Source organism: Euprymna scolopes, chromosome 10, assembly GCF_053919585.1.
Source record: "Euprymna scolopes isolate OS-2025 chromosome 10, ASM5391958v1, whole genome shotgun sequence".
NCBI lineage: Eukaryota > Metazoa > Mollusca > Cephalopoda > Sepiida > Sepiolidae > Euprymna > Euprymna scolopes.
Window position 1 is genome coordinate 27002266 of NC_136491.1, and position 18359 is coordinate 27020624.

Sequence of the window (18359 nt, forward strand, 5' to 3'; positions counted from 1 at the left end):
AAAAAAAAAAAAAATTAGTGAAATTTTTTTTTCGGAGAACTTCATTCCATAACGGATACGTACAATTTAAACATTTTTTCCGATATTTTCATTTTTTAATGTCTTGATTAAACTGTACAAATACCGAGATGGAATTCTCTCTCTTCAGAAATCACATGATTTTGTCAACTTCTGTTTTTGGGGTCACCTCTGACCTCACTCCAACTTATTCAAGCTTACAACCTTGGTTCTGTAACACCAGTATAGACTGAATGACATCATTTTGTTACATCTACTAAAACAGAACGGTAGCGGATGACAATACAAAATGGTGAAATCATCCATCAAACTGGGAGATCATTTATAACGTTTTATCTCAACTTTTTGTAACCCCAAAGTGATTTGGAGGTAGTTACCACTGGTTCTGGTTGAACTTATCTTAAAATATAATTTGAAAAATGCCATACTTACTTTTTAAAATATCTCCACCAAATCCTCCAGTGTAAACCCAAGCCGTGCTGTCGTAACCAATTCCCCAGCTGACATTTAATGGATTAGTCTCAACCAGATGCAAGTGACCACCAACTGGAATCCATTTCCTGTTTTTTTTTTTTTTTTAAATAGAATAAAGTCAAAATTATTGTAAATTAAATTACATTTGTATTTCTAGAAAAATCTACAATAGCAAAGTTTTTTTTGTCTTCAAGTGTTTTCTAAAATGATTTACAGAAAAAAAAGATTTGTGCAAGACATTTTCAGAATTTATCCTGATGAACTCCAAATTAGTCGCAGATTATTTTTTTAATTATATTTTAAATTTAATTTCATACAAATACCTACAACAACATAATGTACACGTGTAGATATTTGTTAGCTATCCACCGCAGCAAAGTGTGACACAAGGTCGGAAGGTAGAAATGAGGCAAGCTCCCCTAAAGGAGGGGCACTCTTGCTATTACAAAAATTGCCTGGGGGGAGAGAGAGGATCCCCGTCGGCATTCCCCAGTTGGGGCGCTTCAGGCAACAAGCAATAAACGAAAGCTGGGTGGCAACGCCTAAGAAGAGGGACCTACCAAGTGATACTCAGACAGTGTATCTCAGTCCGACAGGTACTGGGCTGGTTTCCGGCCCCACACCTGTCGGGCTGAGTGTCAAGAACGAATCCTTGCCTAAGCAGCAAGGAGACTCATCCTCACCATTGCCAGTGAAGGTATGACTGTACGGGTGTAACCGGTCATATAAGGCTTTTATTAGCCGTTCTCCAGCCATTTATTTAAAACTGCATATAACTACAGTGCGTCCACAATTAGAATTTGCATCATCAGTCTGGAACCACCATCTTCTTCAGAAAACATTGACTGCCTTGCAACAATTTAGAGATGTGTAACTAAGTCGTACTAATAAAGATGAGAACTTCTTTGCATATCGGACATTTGCTTTCCAGTGAGAAAAGAACTTGCATTCGCAATTGCTGCTTCTGCAGAGGTTTCAGATGTTGGCTACTCACAATGGTGCAGGGTCTATCAGATCTGCTCTATTGAAAGCCGACTCAAGATTAACCTTTTCTCCTTTGAGTGCTGATGAACATGCGGTGACCTCATTTTGACATACAATCTCCTCAATGATCATTGTGATATACCTTGGGGACTAATGCATGGAGTCTTATTGCCACATCTGGGCTGGTGCATCTATATTAGTCTCACACTCTTGAATAGAGTCCAAAAAAAAACTAAACTCCAACCCTATTGCTGCAAGTTTGTTGATAGAATGTGCTTTGATGAACTTGTTGAACTTGTGCCCCTCAACATAAATATTCCCCGACAAACCTGCTTAGCAGCAAAATGAAAACCAAAAGAAGGGCCACTTTCTCAATCAGAATCTGTAGACATCAAAATAGATTTCCAAGTGAGGTAACGAATGAGCCAGCAATACAACAATTGAAGATGAACTTTGACAGACGTCTACATCCTCTTCTGTGCAAATTTCTTCTACCATGTTTTATTTTTTATTAAATAGACTTAATTGAATTTTTATAGGTGAAACTAGTTTGCATGCGTGAACAACTAATTTGCATACATAAAGACCAACTGCCCATAAAAGTCCGTTGAAAATTAGGATTTTGGATACCTGAGATGAAGCGCTGGTGTTGTAACTTTATCGATGTTTATTACAGTATTGTTGGAAAAGAAATCTTTCTGAAATTTAGACTGTCATTGTAATCTCATCACTAGGGCTATGACAAGAGAATATTCTTTTCATTATTTTGACTCTCGAGTACATATCAGTTAATATTTTAATTTTTTTAGATAGAGTGATGTGGTTCTCGATTAATTAACTGTTTCTGTGTCGGATATATACTCGCGAGTCAAAACAATGATAATATTCTGTTGTCATAGCCTTACTCATCACACCTGCAGGAGATCTACTTACATTCTATTAGTGAATATTCTCTATCCGACTCCTGCCATATTCTGAATGTTTCCTTTTCTTGAAAAGCACCGATAAAATCATTAACAATCCTGTCAACAATAACCATAAGAATCTTTTCGACAAATGTGAATATGCTTACAAAGTCAGAACACAGCACAGCTTCCATGACTTTCGGAAATTTTGTAGACTGCAGAGATACCACATCCTTTAAAAATCACCATACTTCCCCAAATTGACTAAAATTACAACTGAAGTCATCCCTCCCCCCTCACTACACATGTATATCCTAACTCATACACTAACAATTGTACAACGTCTATGGAACAATGCTACAGGGCTGCTTCCCAGCTGATTATAACAGTTGTTTTCAAATTTAATGTTAATAAGTTCTTGTTAACCTCCCTCTTAAATAATCAAACCCTACCCAAGTTCCACTATAACTGATCATCACATTAACTTTTATCCTCAAGTGGCCTCTGGGCCTTGATAAGTAGTGACCTACTAGTAGTAAAAGTAAAAGAAATAAATTCAGAATAGTGGTTGATGGGCAGAAATCAGGAGCTTTCAGCATTAATGCTGGAGTTCCTCAGGGGTTCATCCTAGGCCCAACTCTCTTCCTGATCTACATCAATGATCTTCCAAATTACATCCTAAGATCATTCGTAGACATTCATACTGATGACACTACTATCTATGGTAGCACATCAAAGACCGTAAACAACCAAGTTCTCTTTGATTCTCTCTCCTCTAATCTTAAACATGTGGTACAATGGGAAAAAAGTGTCTGGTTACTTTTAATGCATCTAAAACCAAGCTTCTATCTTTACATCATCAACGTTCTGATCCCCATCTGGCATCAATTGAAATGAATGGCTCTCATCTTAGGGAGGCTCCATGTTTTGATAAGCTTCTGGGCTTGACCTTTACTCCTGATCTGAAATGGGACACATACATCAAATCGATTGTCAAGGCTGCTGGAAAAATGGTGGAATCCTTCTACCACTCCAGTAAATATCTCACTGCTGACGCAATTCTCTACCTATATAAGAGCTAGGTATGTCCAAGGATGGATTACAGTTACCACATCTGGGCAGAAGCTACTAGAAAAATCTTATCCTGCCTTGACAGAGTTCAAAATCGATTTCGTAGCCTAGTATGCCTTTTTCTCTTCCCTGCAACCTTTTTCCCACAGAAGAGATGTGGCGCGCCTCTCTGCTTTATCCTTTTCCTGGCAAGTGCTCGTCTGAGTTCCAATCTATGGTCGCCCATGGCCTGACTTTCATGAAAATACTTGTCTAGTTGAAACCACTATCAATAATTTCCCCCACTCTTTATCTGTATCTAAACCTAAACATAAGATTCCATGAACAGAGCTTCTTTTCTTAAAACTGCACGCCTGCGGAACTCTTCTGTTTTCTTGCTTTCCAGTTGACTACAATTTGGTAGTCTTCAAATCCAACAAAAGCAAGTTCTTGATGAGCCGTCCCCTTACGTAATCCAATTTACCAAATTTCCACTACTAACGATTATTACGATATTATCGTATTGACTACTGTACATTCATTAACTCTTATCCTCGAGTGGCCTCCGGGCCTTGATTAGTGGTGACTCCTATGTAAAAATAGAAAAAAATTCATTATATTGCATACACTTTTGAAGAGTTGTAGAAAATGTTTTATTTTTTTAAATGCTTTTTTTTTGGTATAAAAAGAAAAACAAATTAATATGACATAAATAAAATACACTTACGGACATGAATTTTTAAGGGTTCCTGAAGACCCACTGTCTAACATGCTGTTTGTCGGGTCATAAACAAAAATGTCTCCGCGTACCATTGTTGACCACACTGCACCTGGTTGCACGCCTAAACTTAGGTATCTGTGTTTGGACACAGAGGCAATGTTAATAGTGGATACCTGGACAAGGAAAAACAAAAATGTAACAAACTTTTGTTTTTATAGATCATTTATTTTTGTACTCTCCTGGTTGTTTGTATTTATATTTCAACGAGAGCTAACAAGAAACTTAAAAAAAGCAAAAAAAAAAAAAAAGTTGTTTTTAGAATTATGTTTGAGTCATTATCAAACCAGTGTTTAAGTGCTAGTTGTTCTCAAAACCATTTAAAGCTCAATTCCACCCCTATTTATATCTTTATTTTATATATAAACTAGCGGGGAGGGGGTACTCGGCGTTGCCTGGGTGTTTGGAGGTGTGTGTGTTAAAAAATAAACATTGGCCGGGTTTTTGGAGGTGTAAAAGAAAAAAAAAAGTTTTTGTCGGAAGGTAGGATTGAACCCCGAAGCCTTTACGCAAAGGTGGAAATAAAAGGGAAAAAAAGCTCAACACCTAACCATCTCGGCCACGAAGGAGAGGAATTGATAAGTGTGTTCGGTTCAGGTTTATAAACTGAAATATACAGGTGCGAGGAAGTGACGTGATATTTGACCTAGTTTTGCGCTGCAAGGCAGCCATTTGCTTTTCGAAGACGTGGTGAGCTGGTAAAAGTCGCGCAAATTAAATACACATGCGACCCCCGTTGTTAAGTCGTAGATATTATCATTTAGACATGATATAAAAAGTTTTAAGGAGCGACCAGAGAGAAGGCCTAAGAAAAAAGCCTTTTACAGACATACACAAAAAGCGAACATACACACATACATACATGCACACACATTTTCGCTTTTATACATATAAACAAGCCGTGCATGCGGGGTCCCCCTCCACAAGTGAAAAATTTACTAATGTTTGTGCAAAATTTCAAGAAAAAAAAAAAAAAAAAAAAAAAAAAAAATCAAAAGGTATGGCTATTGAGAAAAGTACGAACAAATGAACAGATGAATGATTTTGGGACAATTTTACTTCTATACTGCCCTGCCTGCACCCCCTCCCCGGTGGGAATATAGGGGGGGGGCAACAGGAGTCATCCCGGAAAATCCGTTCTGGCAAAAATTTACTTTCACCATGACTAATGCTTGTGCAAAATTTTTCGAAAATATCCAAGGTGTGATTATTGAGAAAAATGTGAACAAATGAACGGGAATGAATTACTAGGTCCAATCCCTCCTTTGTCAGGGCACCAATAAAGCAGTAGGTGTGTGTGTGTGTGTGAAAATATTTAACTGATAAACTCTTAAACTACTAGTCACATAACAATGAAATTAACAGGAAATAGCAATCGTACACCAAAGAATGGTTTATAACGAGTAAAATCTTTGTTTGGATGGATGAATAACATGTACAGAGATATGTCCGCAAGTTGAAATGCAAAATCCAACATGTTACTTTTGCGCATGTGCAAACTCATTCTTAGCATGAAGTGGTTTACTTTTAAAATCTTTCTTATCTATTTGTCGATAGCTCAAACAGCAGGGAACATGGCTGGAATGCTAAATATTTTGGCTATGAATCTAGTTGATGACACCCAAGTCATTTCTTTTTAAAAGCTTGAAATCAATACTATGTATTAGGTACAATATAATATTAAATAGAGAATTGGCTCTGTAATAATAATTATGAAATCTGCATGAAGTAAAATATATTTAAGTGTATTTATGACCAGGCAAAGCTGGGCACCTCTGCTAGTATTTAAATAAATTGATATGGATTATGCACCAAATATTCAGATCACAAAAAAAAAAAAAAAATTGAACAAATGTACTTTTTCTAAGTTTCTAGTAAGTGGAGGAGGAGCCATTGTGTCATGCAAACCTACTGAACCGGTCCTAACATTTAGAAATTAGGAGTTTAAACAATTATTTAATTTATGAATTATTTTTAACAAAGAATAATCAAGTGAGATTGTCGGACCGACTTCCTCATCTTGGTTGTTGTAGTTACAACGTTTTGGCCGTTTTGCCCTCCGGCCTTAATCAGGTGTTTTGTATCGAACTGGGGAATCGTTTGTTAGGAGTCTCGAACCCAACCCTTTATTATTATTACGGGGGTATCGATTCCCCAGTTCGATACAAAACACCTGATGAAGGCCGGAGGGCAAAACGGCCGAAACGTTGTAACTAAAACAACCAAGATGAGGAAGTCAGTCCGACAATCTCAATCAATGAACACACCTCATCTCAAAAATACAGACAATTACTAAAGAATAATCAAGTCTACCATTGTAATTTTTTTTTTTACAACATTTAACTTATTGTAGAGGAATGAATTCGCATAAAAATGTGTATATATATATATATATATATATATATATATATATATATATATACATACACACACACACACACCTTCAGTCTTTGACAAACTATGGATACCCACGAAGGGGTTCCTGCGCGTGAATGTCTTATTGGCAGGAGGTGCGAAATCTCCAACCACACCTCTCCTGAGTCGACATTGTTAAATAGCAGTGGCAAGTGAAGTGTATGTACAGGACAACTGGAAAAAATTATACGGCATAATCGCGTTGACACACCAGTTCTCGTCAGATCACCGAAGTTAAGCAATGTTGAGCCTGGTTAGTACCAGATGAGTGACCATTTGGGAATTCTAGGTGCTGTATGTACTTTCCGCTTATCTTGTCATTTGTTTCCAGTTGTCCTATATATATATATATATATATATATATATATATATATATATAAACACTAACCACCATAACAGGAAACGTACAATACTCAGCTACCTAAAAGCTGCCTGACTGCAGTTACAGAGATTAATGATAGCCAAATTTTTCAGGAAAAAGAGTCAAAGAAGATCAAATAGAAAATGTTCTTTATTAATTTATATATTAATAAAAGTGAGAATGTGTGTGTGTGTGAGAACACTTCTCAACCTATATACTCAACGATTTTTTGATCTACAGACTTAAAACTTGGTATACAGGGTGGATATGTGGAAAACTTTTTAATCAGTTTTCATTTGGAAAAAAAGAGTTGCTAAGGGATCAAAACTGAAAAATTGATACAAGGGGTCATTGGATTTTTATCTGTTTGTCAACCGTTTCATGATTTGATTTTGACGTCAGCTCGAGTATTTTTTTTTGTTACTTACAAGTGAACTGTTTATAAAAAACATAATACTTGCATGCACATGCCTCAGTTTCTGTATGAATTTCTGTATGTTAGTGTTATCTATATATATAAAAGGCAAAATGTATGTATGTATGTGTGTTCCCTTTTTCTGTATGTCAACAAAAGGCTTTTTTCAGAGAAGCGGTCGCTCGCTTCGCAACTTTTTAAATCTTTTTATGTCACATATAAATCGTAATATCTCACAGTTAACAACGAAGCTCGCCTGTCTATTTAATTTGCTTGATTTCGGGAAGATAAATATTCAATATTTGTCGCTCGCCGCATGTGGGTCAGTCTTTTTCCTATAACATCTTGGGGGAGGGGAAAAAAAGCGTTCAGCAGTAAATGAATACTATCCCGCAGTCAAACTTGACCTTATTGACTCATTTAAATGGGCACCTGCTAAATCCAAGTAATTAAATAAATTCAAACGTGTTTCCGTTTACATCTCACGGTGGGGCAATGGTTAACGTCGAACGTTTTTTTATTTTTCACACTTTAATTTACAACTTTGCCTCAACGGTTCGGTTTCGATCCTCATACTTGTTTTTTTTTTACCCCCCCCCTCCAAACACCCGGGCAACGCTGGGTACCCCTCGCTAGTCTACATATATAACAACTTTCCTTATACTCCCTAGATTATAATATCTACGATTTGCAAACGGACATCATCTCTACATTTATTTTGATCGATTTTTAAAAATTTCTTTCTATACCATCCTTTTGTGTGTTTGTCTTTTTCGTATAAATAAAGCAATACTAATCGAAGCAAAGTTGATTTGCCGGCCTTCCCGCTGGGATGTCCAGAAAGGCAATTAGCTTTGATCAATGTAGTGAAAACCCTTCATATCAGACAATTGCTATTCATTTTGACACTGCCAGAACTCTTCCTTTTTGTGGGGAGCTGGTTTTCCCCCAACATCATCGGGAATGGCAGAAAACAGAGACGTTCATTTCTAAACTTGCATGAACTCGTTCACTTAACTGCAAGTCAACGTTTTGATTAATATCGATAAATGTGAACACTTTTCACTTCCTCTCGCGTCATAGAGTAGTGGTAAGATGTCAGCTTTTCTTTCACTTTCTTTTCCGCCTTCATGTCACAGGTCCAGGCAACGCTGGGCACGCCCATTAGTCTATATAAAAGGCAAAATGGGCGTGAGGGTGTTTGTATGCCTGAGAAAGGCTTTTTTGACGGGAGTTCTCGACGAGGTTACTATTTTGGAGAAGTTTTCTTATACTCTGTAGATTGTAATACTCCCGATTTGCGAATGGACATCGTCTCTATCTTTATTTTGATCGAGTTTTAAAAAAATCCATCTATTCTGTCCTTTCGAATGTTTGTTGGTCTTTTTTGTATAAATAAAGCAAAACTAATCAAAGCAAAGGCAGCTGCCTGGTTTTCCTGTCAAGGACGTCCAGAAAGGCAATTAGCTTAGATCAATGTGGGGGGAAACAATTGCTATTCATTTTGATGCTGCCAGTGTTCCCCCTTTTTGGGGATGAGCTGGTTTTCCCCAATATCGTTGGGAAACAAATAAAACAGCAGAAAGTGGAAAGCTTGACTGGCCTTCAGCCAGCTATAAAAGCAACGTTCATTTCTGCGCGTGTGTGATTCTTAACTCATTTGTGCAAGTCAACTTTTTGATTGACATTGCTAAATTTGAACACTTTTCACTTCCTGTCGCGTCATAACATAGCGGTAAAATGTCAGGTTTTCTTTCACTTTCTTTTCCTCCTTCACGTCACTTTTTTTTTGTGCTCAACACACACCTCCAAACACTCGGGCAATGCTAGGCACCCATGCTAGTATAAAGTAAAAGCCAAATACAATTTTTGAAGACCAAACTGCTTCAAACAAAAAAAAACAAAAAAAAAGCCAAATTCATGAAATTTGCTTTAAAAAGGCTAGCCTGGCAGCCCTGGTGATAGCCATTTGAAAACCAGTTTTAACTGACTTTGTAAATTTAGGTTTTAAGCTCTAGTTTTAGTTGAAATTACCTCCATTCTTAGTCAACTTTATCGGCATCATGTTTGTGTAGATTGACAACTCCAATCAGTCTAAACTAAAAGTCAATATAAAAAGAAAACCACTGAATGCATATGTGGAAGCGGGGGAATAGGAAGTAATTCTTTAATGTAAAAAAAAAACAAAAAAACTGAAATGTGTTTTTTCTGGATCAAAAATAAAAACAGAACTGACGTCCCTAATTAAAAGATATTAACCGTATTTACCCAATCATCTATTTCGGCTTCATTTGTTGCAGACAATAAGATTGGAGAAATGTGGTTGACTTCAGGGCTGACATGAACAGCCATCAAATTTTGTCGATGTGGTTCACTAACTCGACAGGTACATAAAACCTCACTCAAGAGTATTTGCAAGTGCTGCAAAATAAATAACAGAAAAATACAAAAAAAAAACATTTTTATTTTGTTGAAATTATACAAACTTCAAGTCCAATATAAACAAATTGATGTTTCTGAATTTTTGAGATGAAGATTGGTTTTTATATTATTTGGATTCATCAGACTATTTTTCTCATCTTAAGTGCTATTTTCACAACGTTTTGGTCGATGTAACCCCTGACCTTCTTAAGGTGTATCTTGTCGTATTCGGGAAGTTGGACTTTGGGAATTTCGCAAAATACAGACAGCTAGTACAGCATTACAGCAAGATACCACACCTATGCGACCTCCCTAAGATCCACAAGGACGATATTCCATTAAGACTCATTGTCAGTGCCGAAGGTTCAGCATGCCATCCATTGAGCTGCTTCCTGGTAGATATAATCACCCTAATCATCGGCAAATCTCCATCATACGTCAAGAATTCATCTCACTTCATGGAAATAATAAACAATGCTCCCATTTGTTCCAACCAGATGGTAAGTCTAGATATAGTGAGTCTGTTCATGAAAGTACTCACAGATGAGACTGACAGGACAAGCTGACATTAGATGCCTCACTGAAAGAATGCACTTGCATCCCAATTGACAATATAATGGAGATGTTGACCATCTGTGTAGAACTACATACTTCGTGATGAGATCTGATATGTATTGGCAGGAAGAAGGTCTGGCAATGAGATCACCATTATCTCTGGTACTGGCCAATACATACATGGAATACTTTGAGGAAATGGCATTAGGATCAACACCACTAAAGCCAACAATGTGGTTGCGATATGTAGATGATGCATTCATACTCTGGCCCCACCAGGAAGATGTTCGAACATCACTAGATCATGTGAACTCAGTCCATCCAACTATACAGTTCACGATGGAAAAAGAACATAAATTATCATTCCTAGATGTGCTGATAACTTGCACGGATCAGAGGTTTATGCCATCTGTATACCGAAAGCCAACTTTCACTGGACATTACCTAACCTTCAACTCCCACCATAATGTAAAGAAAGGAGTCGGCCGTTGCCTACATGAAGCAAAAGCAATACGTAGTGACAGTAGCGCATATCGAGAGGAGATGAACAGTTTAAAAGAAACCCGCCACCGAAACAACTATCCAGTGAGCATGACATCAGCTCTAAGAAATCTGGACCAGACACAAAAGGACACGACTCAGAAACTCACCACAGTTTTTGTACCATATATGAAGAGCTTGTCTGAAAAACTTCAACGAATACGTAATCCATATGACATCAAGACAGTATTCAGAAGTGATTCAACTCTCCGGAAACAACTTGTGAGATTCAAGCCCCCTATAGAAAACAATCATGACTAAGAACTGTGTATATGAAATCCCATGTAAATGTAAAAAACTATACAAAGGTGAGATGTGTCACCCACTTACTTTTTGTGTAACTTGACTATTATTGTTACATCAGCCAAAACATTGTGGAAAAAACAACCAAGATGAGAATAATAGTCCAAATAACCCAAAAAATAATTATCAAGCCTCATCTCAAAAATATACAAAAAAAAAAAACCCTCTTACCATATGATTAGTTTTGACAACATAATGAATGGTGAATGTACTTGCATCGCACACAATGTCCATGCCTTGTTCAAACTCGACACTGCATTCCACCCATTTGTATTTCTGGACATTCTCCAACCAGTGGAGGTTGCCTTTCTTTATCCATGACACCTACAGAAAAAAAATTGAGAGATTGTTTTAAATTAAAAGAATAATATGAGCAAGCCACAAATTTGATAGCTCATACAAATTGATCTCCAAAACACAATCTAATTATTTTGATCCCCTCAAAAAATATCAAGGTGTTTAGTAATAATGGCAGACTTTAGATTGTTGAACTTTGTATCTAAAATATTTTTTGTGGATTATGTTTTTTTTTTTTTAAACAAAACCGACAAAAACAATGGATTACTATCAATTAAGCATAACATTTTCTCAAGATTATAAAATAGGGAAGTCAATTTTAGCATGTAATATTTATTATATGATCCCCCATTTTATTTTATTTTTACTCACATTTTCCCCTAATAAGGTATATCGTCAATTGGATGTAAGGAGCTACTATTGGGACCATGCTTTGGAAATATTGACAAGATGTTGGTTTACGTTACTGCCGTTTAAAGTTAGCAGAAGGAAAGGAGAAAAAGAAAGGGAAAAACAGATTAAATGAACAGAGGTCTTACCGCATGTGTGTCGGGCGAGGTTGGGTGAAAGAGAGAGAGAAATCAAGATGGCGCCCATAGTTTTAAAAGGTGTGCTCTAGTGGAAGTCACGCGAAATCACATGAGAGACATGTATAAAAGGAGTTGATAGGTTAGGTCGGGGAGAGGCAGACAGATGAAAGTTGGTGTCAGCGGTGATCTTAAACCGGCTTGTTGGCTTGCAAAGATGAATTCTTTTTTCTTTTTTTTTTTCTTTAATTTTGTTGTCCTAAACCAGGAACACTTCAGTTACATTTGAAAATTCTGCATAGGGAAGAAACTATTAGAGTAAAAAGCTTTATGGCATTTAGGCATCTCAACAGTGAAGGGGTGTGATTTTGTTGCTAAGCGGGTTTGTCGGGGATATGCACGTCAAGTGGACACAAGTGCAATGAGTACATCAGAGCACATGCCATTAAAATATTTGTAAAAAAAGGCAGAGATGCAACACTGCAGCGATGGGGCAGGGGTTGGAGCTTAGTTGACAGTGAGACCTATTAGATTGAAAACTCTTTTTGAACCCCATCTAAGAGGGAGAGACTAGTAGTAGATGAACCAGCCCAGATGTTGCAACAATACTCCATGCGTGGGCGAATGGTGGCTTTGTAGAGGTACAAGACACTCTCAGGTGTAAATATTCTTCTAGCATGATAGAGGGAACCAACCTTCCTTGCAGCAGCCTTCACAATGTCCTCAATGTATTTATATTGCCTGTGAATGTTAAGCCAAGAAGTGTGAAAGAAGAATTCTCAGGTCGGGTGTTGTCATGAATATCGGTGGTTGGAGAGGAGTCTTGTAATTGTTAAAAGAGAGCAGCTTAGTTTTACTAGCATTAAATGTTACCATCCATTTGCGGCCCCATTCCACTACTGTTTGGAGGTCATTTTCTAATGATTCTGCCGTTGTCTTAGATTTGTGTATATCAGAACTGTTGTAAACATTCTGAAGTCCTTATAAGAATTAAGTACAAAATTAGCAATGAAAATGACTAATGTAGTATAAAATTAGCAATGAAAATGACTAATGTAGTATGTAGTGACTTCCAAAAGTTAATGCTAATTCTTAACACGTGCTCAAGTGATTTGATCAGATTTCTGGATTCTCGTTAAAAAGGCCTGGGTTTTATTCACTGCTTAAATAATTTTTTTTCTTTTTAGTGTTTCAATTGTTTTAATAAATTAGGTGTTAACTATATAAATATGAACATATTCATTAATAATTACTAGTAAACACTACTATTATTATTCGGGGCCCATAGCGCAGTTGATAGAGACGCTGAATCTCTACGGTTCCAGGTGAAAATTGTCTGAAGGTAGCGGTTTTAATCCTACCCAAAGCCAGCTACAGGCTTACTTGGCTAAAACGTGGTGAGGCGACAACAACTATGGAAGGCAGTAATTGCAGTGAATGTAGTCAGGAGATTCAGAGTTCCTATCCGTCGCGGTTACCACCTGACGAAAGCCAGAGGAATAGTTGGCTGAAACGTCGTGAAACAACTAATAATAATAAAAAAAAAAAAGATGATGATAATAGTCCGCAATAAATAAAATTAACTACTATTATTTACTAGCAGGTAGACCCGATGCTGCCTGGGATTGAATAAAGATCAACGCATGCTCCACAATTTTTATTACTATTATTGTCATTAGAATCGGTGAAATTGCTCATTTTTCAATCAAATCATGGTAGGGGACTCATCACGGTGCACCGGGAGGAAGCTTCCCTGCAGTAACTTAGTTCACAATACATTGTAGTGTACATTGCAATGTAGTAAACCTATGCTTGATTCTATAAAATTATTTTTATTGTTAATAAAAAAAAAAAAAAAAAAAAAATTCTTGGATTTTAAACTATTTTTTTAAGTAAAAAAAAAACAGTTTAAAATGCCAAAGTTAAGTGATATGTTTCAATTGTGTTCTAAACAGAAAAATTAATTTTGAATGCGCCCCTGTCTTATCAAAGAACTTACTGTTGATTTTATATGCCCGGCCCTTCCGCTTCTGCAATAAAACTTCTCAAATGCACTTGTGAGGTTAAGCTGTATAAGAGTGTTAACTTTGGTCAAAGTCTGATTGTTCCTTCCTTAAATCAGATTTTTTTTTCGATAATCGTTTTTTTGATACTTATCGGGTGAATTCCGATACAAGACCTATCTAAGAACACCCCCAGACAAATAAGATTTGCATGAAATTTATTAAAAAAAAAAAAAAAAAAAAAATTGCCCCAGCTGTTCTGGAGTCCATAGGAAACAAACTCATACATGGACAAAGTGTTTTTTTTTATATATAAGTAGAGATTCTAGTTTGACTTACTATGAAAATTGATAAACTGATAAAAGAGCCACTCTCTCGAAATGTTCACAGAAACATTAATAAAATAATAGTTGAACCAACACGTAGTGAGAGGGATGAAAGATATATGTGGATAGCGAAGAGAGAGAAAGTTGACTTGTTTAGTTATTTATAAATTATAACAAATTATAAGAATTACAACTGATATTTTTTATTCAAACATAACTCAATGCATGAACTAAGTTATATTTTAGCATGTATGTTGTGTGATTGAAGTATATAGAAACAAATCTTAAGGAAACAGATGGTGACTGACTCACATTTAGTATAATCGTAGACACACGACAACATATGACTTATATACCATATACTACGACCATGTAATCCCTACAGCCAGCTACCTTGAAAATTCTACTGTCAAACCTGATATAGCTATATAGAATAAGTCAGAGTGAGTGGCAAGCTTGGTTGAAGTGAGTGTTCCTAATGATGGAGGTCTTAACAGAGCTGAAAGGAAGAAACAGACCAAATATCAAGGTCTCATGTATGATATGAAAAGAAACTGGAATCTTAAGGAGATATCAATCATACCAGTTATTAGGGTGCCACAGAGCTTATGCAGAAGAACCTGAAGTCCTACCTAATTAATATTCCTGGTGGACCAAGTGCAAAAGAGATCTAGACAATTGCACTTTTAAGGGAACAGCGAGGATACTAAAAAGAGCTCTTGGTTGGTTTTAATAAAAAGCAGAGCAATACTGGCAACTGGTTTGGCTGCCCCATACCCAACATTACAATCTTTAAAGAAAGAAAATTAAAAAAAGAAAAATTAGAATGATCGCTTCACTATGATCAGACGATTGTAATCTGCCCATGACCAAGACTTGATGACCAATACTTTTAAAAAGATGGGTGGTCTAAGCAATGACAGCAAGTGCAGATTCTGCCCCCACACACAAGTAGTATGGTTCTGCTGGGGGACAGCTACTATACAATGCAACACAATGGAACGTGTAAATATCTTCACTGGACGATCTGTAAAACGTCGAATGCAGCAGCAAATCTTGGAACATGTTTACCGGAAACAACAGTTGAAAATAAGTCATATACCTTCCATTATGATTATGCAATTCTTATAACCTTGAAAACGGAGCTATAAAATCTGACAGTGATACGGGACAAGAAAGAGAAAGAAGCAACCTTAGTAGAAGTTAGTGTCCCCCAATGATGCTGGGTTAAACAGAGATGAGAGGGTTAGTTGGTTGTTTTTGTTTTACGGCATATCAACCCTTTTCAGGTTATTTAATGCCAAATCCAGTGATTTTGAAGAAAAATATTTTAATAGAATATATTTGTTTTCAAGTCGGTTTCTATTTAACCCATAGTTGGGACCCTAACAGGTACTACCACTCCGGGTCAGAGTGGACCTGGGAGCAATGGCAATTAAAGGGTGGCTTCACACTCCCCAAAGCCTGCAAGCTGGGGCCTCACCATCAGATACAGTTTAAGGTCATATCCAGGACCGAGCTGAGAAGGATAAGATAACGAAATACCAGGGTCTTATGTACGATATGAAAAGAAATTGGAATCTTAGGAAGATCGCCATCATTCCAGTAATTATAGGAGCAACCGGACTTATGAAAAAGAATCTTAAAAACTAGCTGACAGATATACTCAGTGCACCAAGTGCAAAGGAGATTCAAACAATTGCACTTAAAGGGACAGTTAGAATCTTAAAAAGATCTCTCGATTGGAATGTATAAAATAGCGGATAAATGTTTGGCATCTGGTAGGATGCCCCATCCTGGCTTAAAGAAAATAAGAAAAATAAAAAAAAAGATAGAAACCTCGAAGATTATTTTGAAATCACCATAATGTTTTTGAGATTTCAACATCTTATGAGATTTGAATTTAGAGTAATCATACCTCACCTTTTCTACGGCATGTTCCAAATGGGTGAACTGTGCAACTTCTTTGTAATTCCGGGCTTGGAGTTTCTGAAGAATATTGGTTCGGAGAGAGGGCGGAAGAAGAATGGTTGTATCATCAATAATACTACTAGTAGAACCAGTGCCTTGTCCTGAAATCAGAAGGGAAATATTTATCCTTATACATATTTAGGGACTTCAACGGTGAAGGAGTGGGATTTTGCTTCTTGTCGACTTAATCAGGAGTATATATGTGGATGGGGGTACAAGTGTTATGAATTCATCAGAGCACATTCCATTAAAGTACTTGTAAAACAGGAATAGGGATGCAACACTGCAGTGATGTTACAGAGGTTGGAGCTTGGCTGATAATGCGAGACTTATTAGGTTTAAGACATTTGATGATTTTAATTATTTTCAAACCATATTCCAAATCAAGAATATATAGAAAGATATTACAGTTGTTTACAGCTGTTTCAAGGCTATGTTTATTTTAAATGATAATAAAAGATGAATCTTTTTCAAACTTTGTATTTGTACAGAACAAAATATTCATAAGTAGCCAGAAAACAAACCGCAACAATGTCCACAAAAGTTAAAATTTCAACAAAAACCAAAAATGACATCAAAATGCATCTTTTCATAATTCAGGAAAGAGGTATAAGAGACAGAATCCTAAACAGTTTATTATCTGTAAAAAAAAAAAAAAAAAAAAAAAAAATCAAAGGGACATAACTCTAATCTACTTTATATCAGAGAAGATGAATGCATATATATATATATATATATCTTTTAAATACTACCGTGTTTGAATATATGGTTAAGTGGCAGTTTTAGTCATTTGGAACTGCTTTAAAGCTTCACCGCTCACTCATTTTGACCAAATTTCAAACAATTATTACAGTTTATAGATCAGTGTCTCAGCTATATTGTGAAAAAAAATTTTCTATTTTCGTTCAGTAAAATAAAAGTTATGATGAATTTACTGGTGTTCAAAATCATATGGAGGTGAATGACGGTTTTTTATGACTGGTTTCCATAGCAACCACGTTGCTTCAGCGACTAGTGTTGCCATAAATTCACCACTCTTGTGAAAAGAAAAGTAACAAGTGAAACAGAGAGAATGAAAGGGAGATAATGGGGGGGGATTTATTAAAAGCAGACGAGTGCCGTACATTGTTATTACATATGTGTATGTTATGTTTATGGGGGCAAAAAAATAAGACTGAAATTAAACAAAGAACAAGTGAATTTACTGGAAGTCTGGAAAAAATCATAGATTACAATAGAAAAATGCGAGCATGAAAAGTGATATGGTTAAGCTTAAACATTGAAAAGTAAAGGACTAGTTAAAACTGGGAAAGAAAAGGATAAGATATTCTAGTAAAAAATATGATAAATATATAACTTAAAATATTGCAGCATTAAGAATTTTTTTTAAAATTCAAATTATAACATTATATAATCAATTCTTAATGCTGCAATATTTTAAGTTATAAATTTATTATATTTTTTACTAGAATATCTTGTCCTTTTCTTTTCCAGTTTTAACAACTAATCCTTTATTTTTCAATATTTAAGCTTAACCATATTACTTTTCATGCTCCCATTTTTTTTCATTGTAATACACACACACACACTAGCAGGGTAACTCCGACGTTGCCCGGAATTAATGATGATCAATGAATATTTCACACTCCCATATTTTTTATTGTCATCAGAACTGATGAAATAGCACATTTTTCAATCAAATCGATTTATTGTCTGCTTTAATTGGGGACCCATCGTGATGCATCCAGTGAAAGCTTTACATGCTTCTCGTAGTGACTAAGTTCACAATATATTGTAGCTTACATTGCACTGTAGAGAATCCACTGTTGATTTTATAAAATTATTTTTATATGTAATGACTAGTATTTAAAGTTTAAAATGTAAAAGTCAAATATCATGGTTCAATTGTGCTCTAAACAGCAATATTCATTTCAAATGCACCCTTGTCTTAAAGAACCTGCTGTTGAATTTATATGCCTAGCCTTACTGCTTGTGTGGTGATAATGGCTTGAATTT

At 36.1% G+C, this 18359-nt stretch overlaps 1 protein-coding gene and 1 pseudogene across 1 annotated transcript in view; one reads left to right on the forward strand and one right to left on the reverse strand.

The window, feature by feature from the left end:
- LOC145285884 (tectonin beta-propeller repeat-containing protein 1-like) overlaps positions 1-18359 on the reverse strand; it is a 179256-nt gene that overhangs the window by 41990 nt on the left and 118907 nt on the right. Inside the window, exons 10-14 of the mRNA XM_080134345.1 lie at positions 16296-16444; positions 11391-11543; positions 9669-9821; positions 4159-4325; positions 451-578 (exon numbers count right to left, since the gene is read on the reverse strand). Coding sequence (XP_079990471.1) covers positions 451-578; positions 4159-4325; positions 9669-9821; positions 11391-11543; positions 16296-16444 — 750 coding nt within the window. The remainder of the gene's footprint in view (positions 1-450; positions 579-4158; positions 4326-9668; positions 9822-11390; positions 11544-16295; positions 16445-18359) is intronic.
- Positions 6809-6925, forward strand: LOC145286820 (5S ribosomal RNA; annotated as a pseudogene).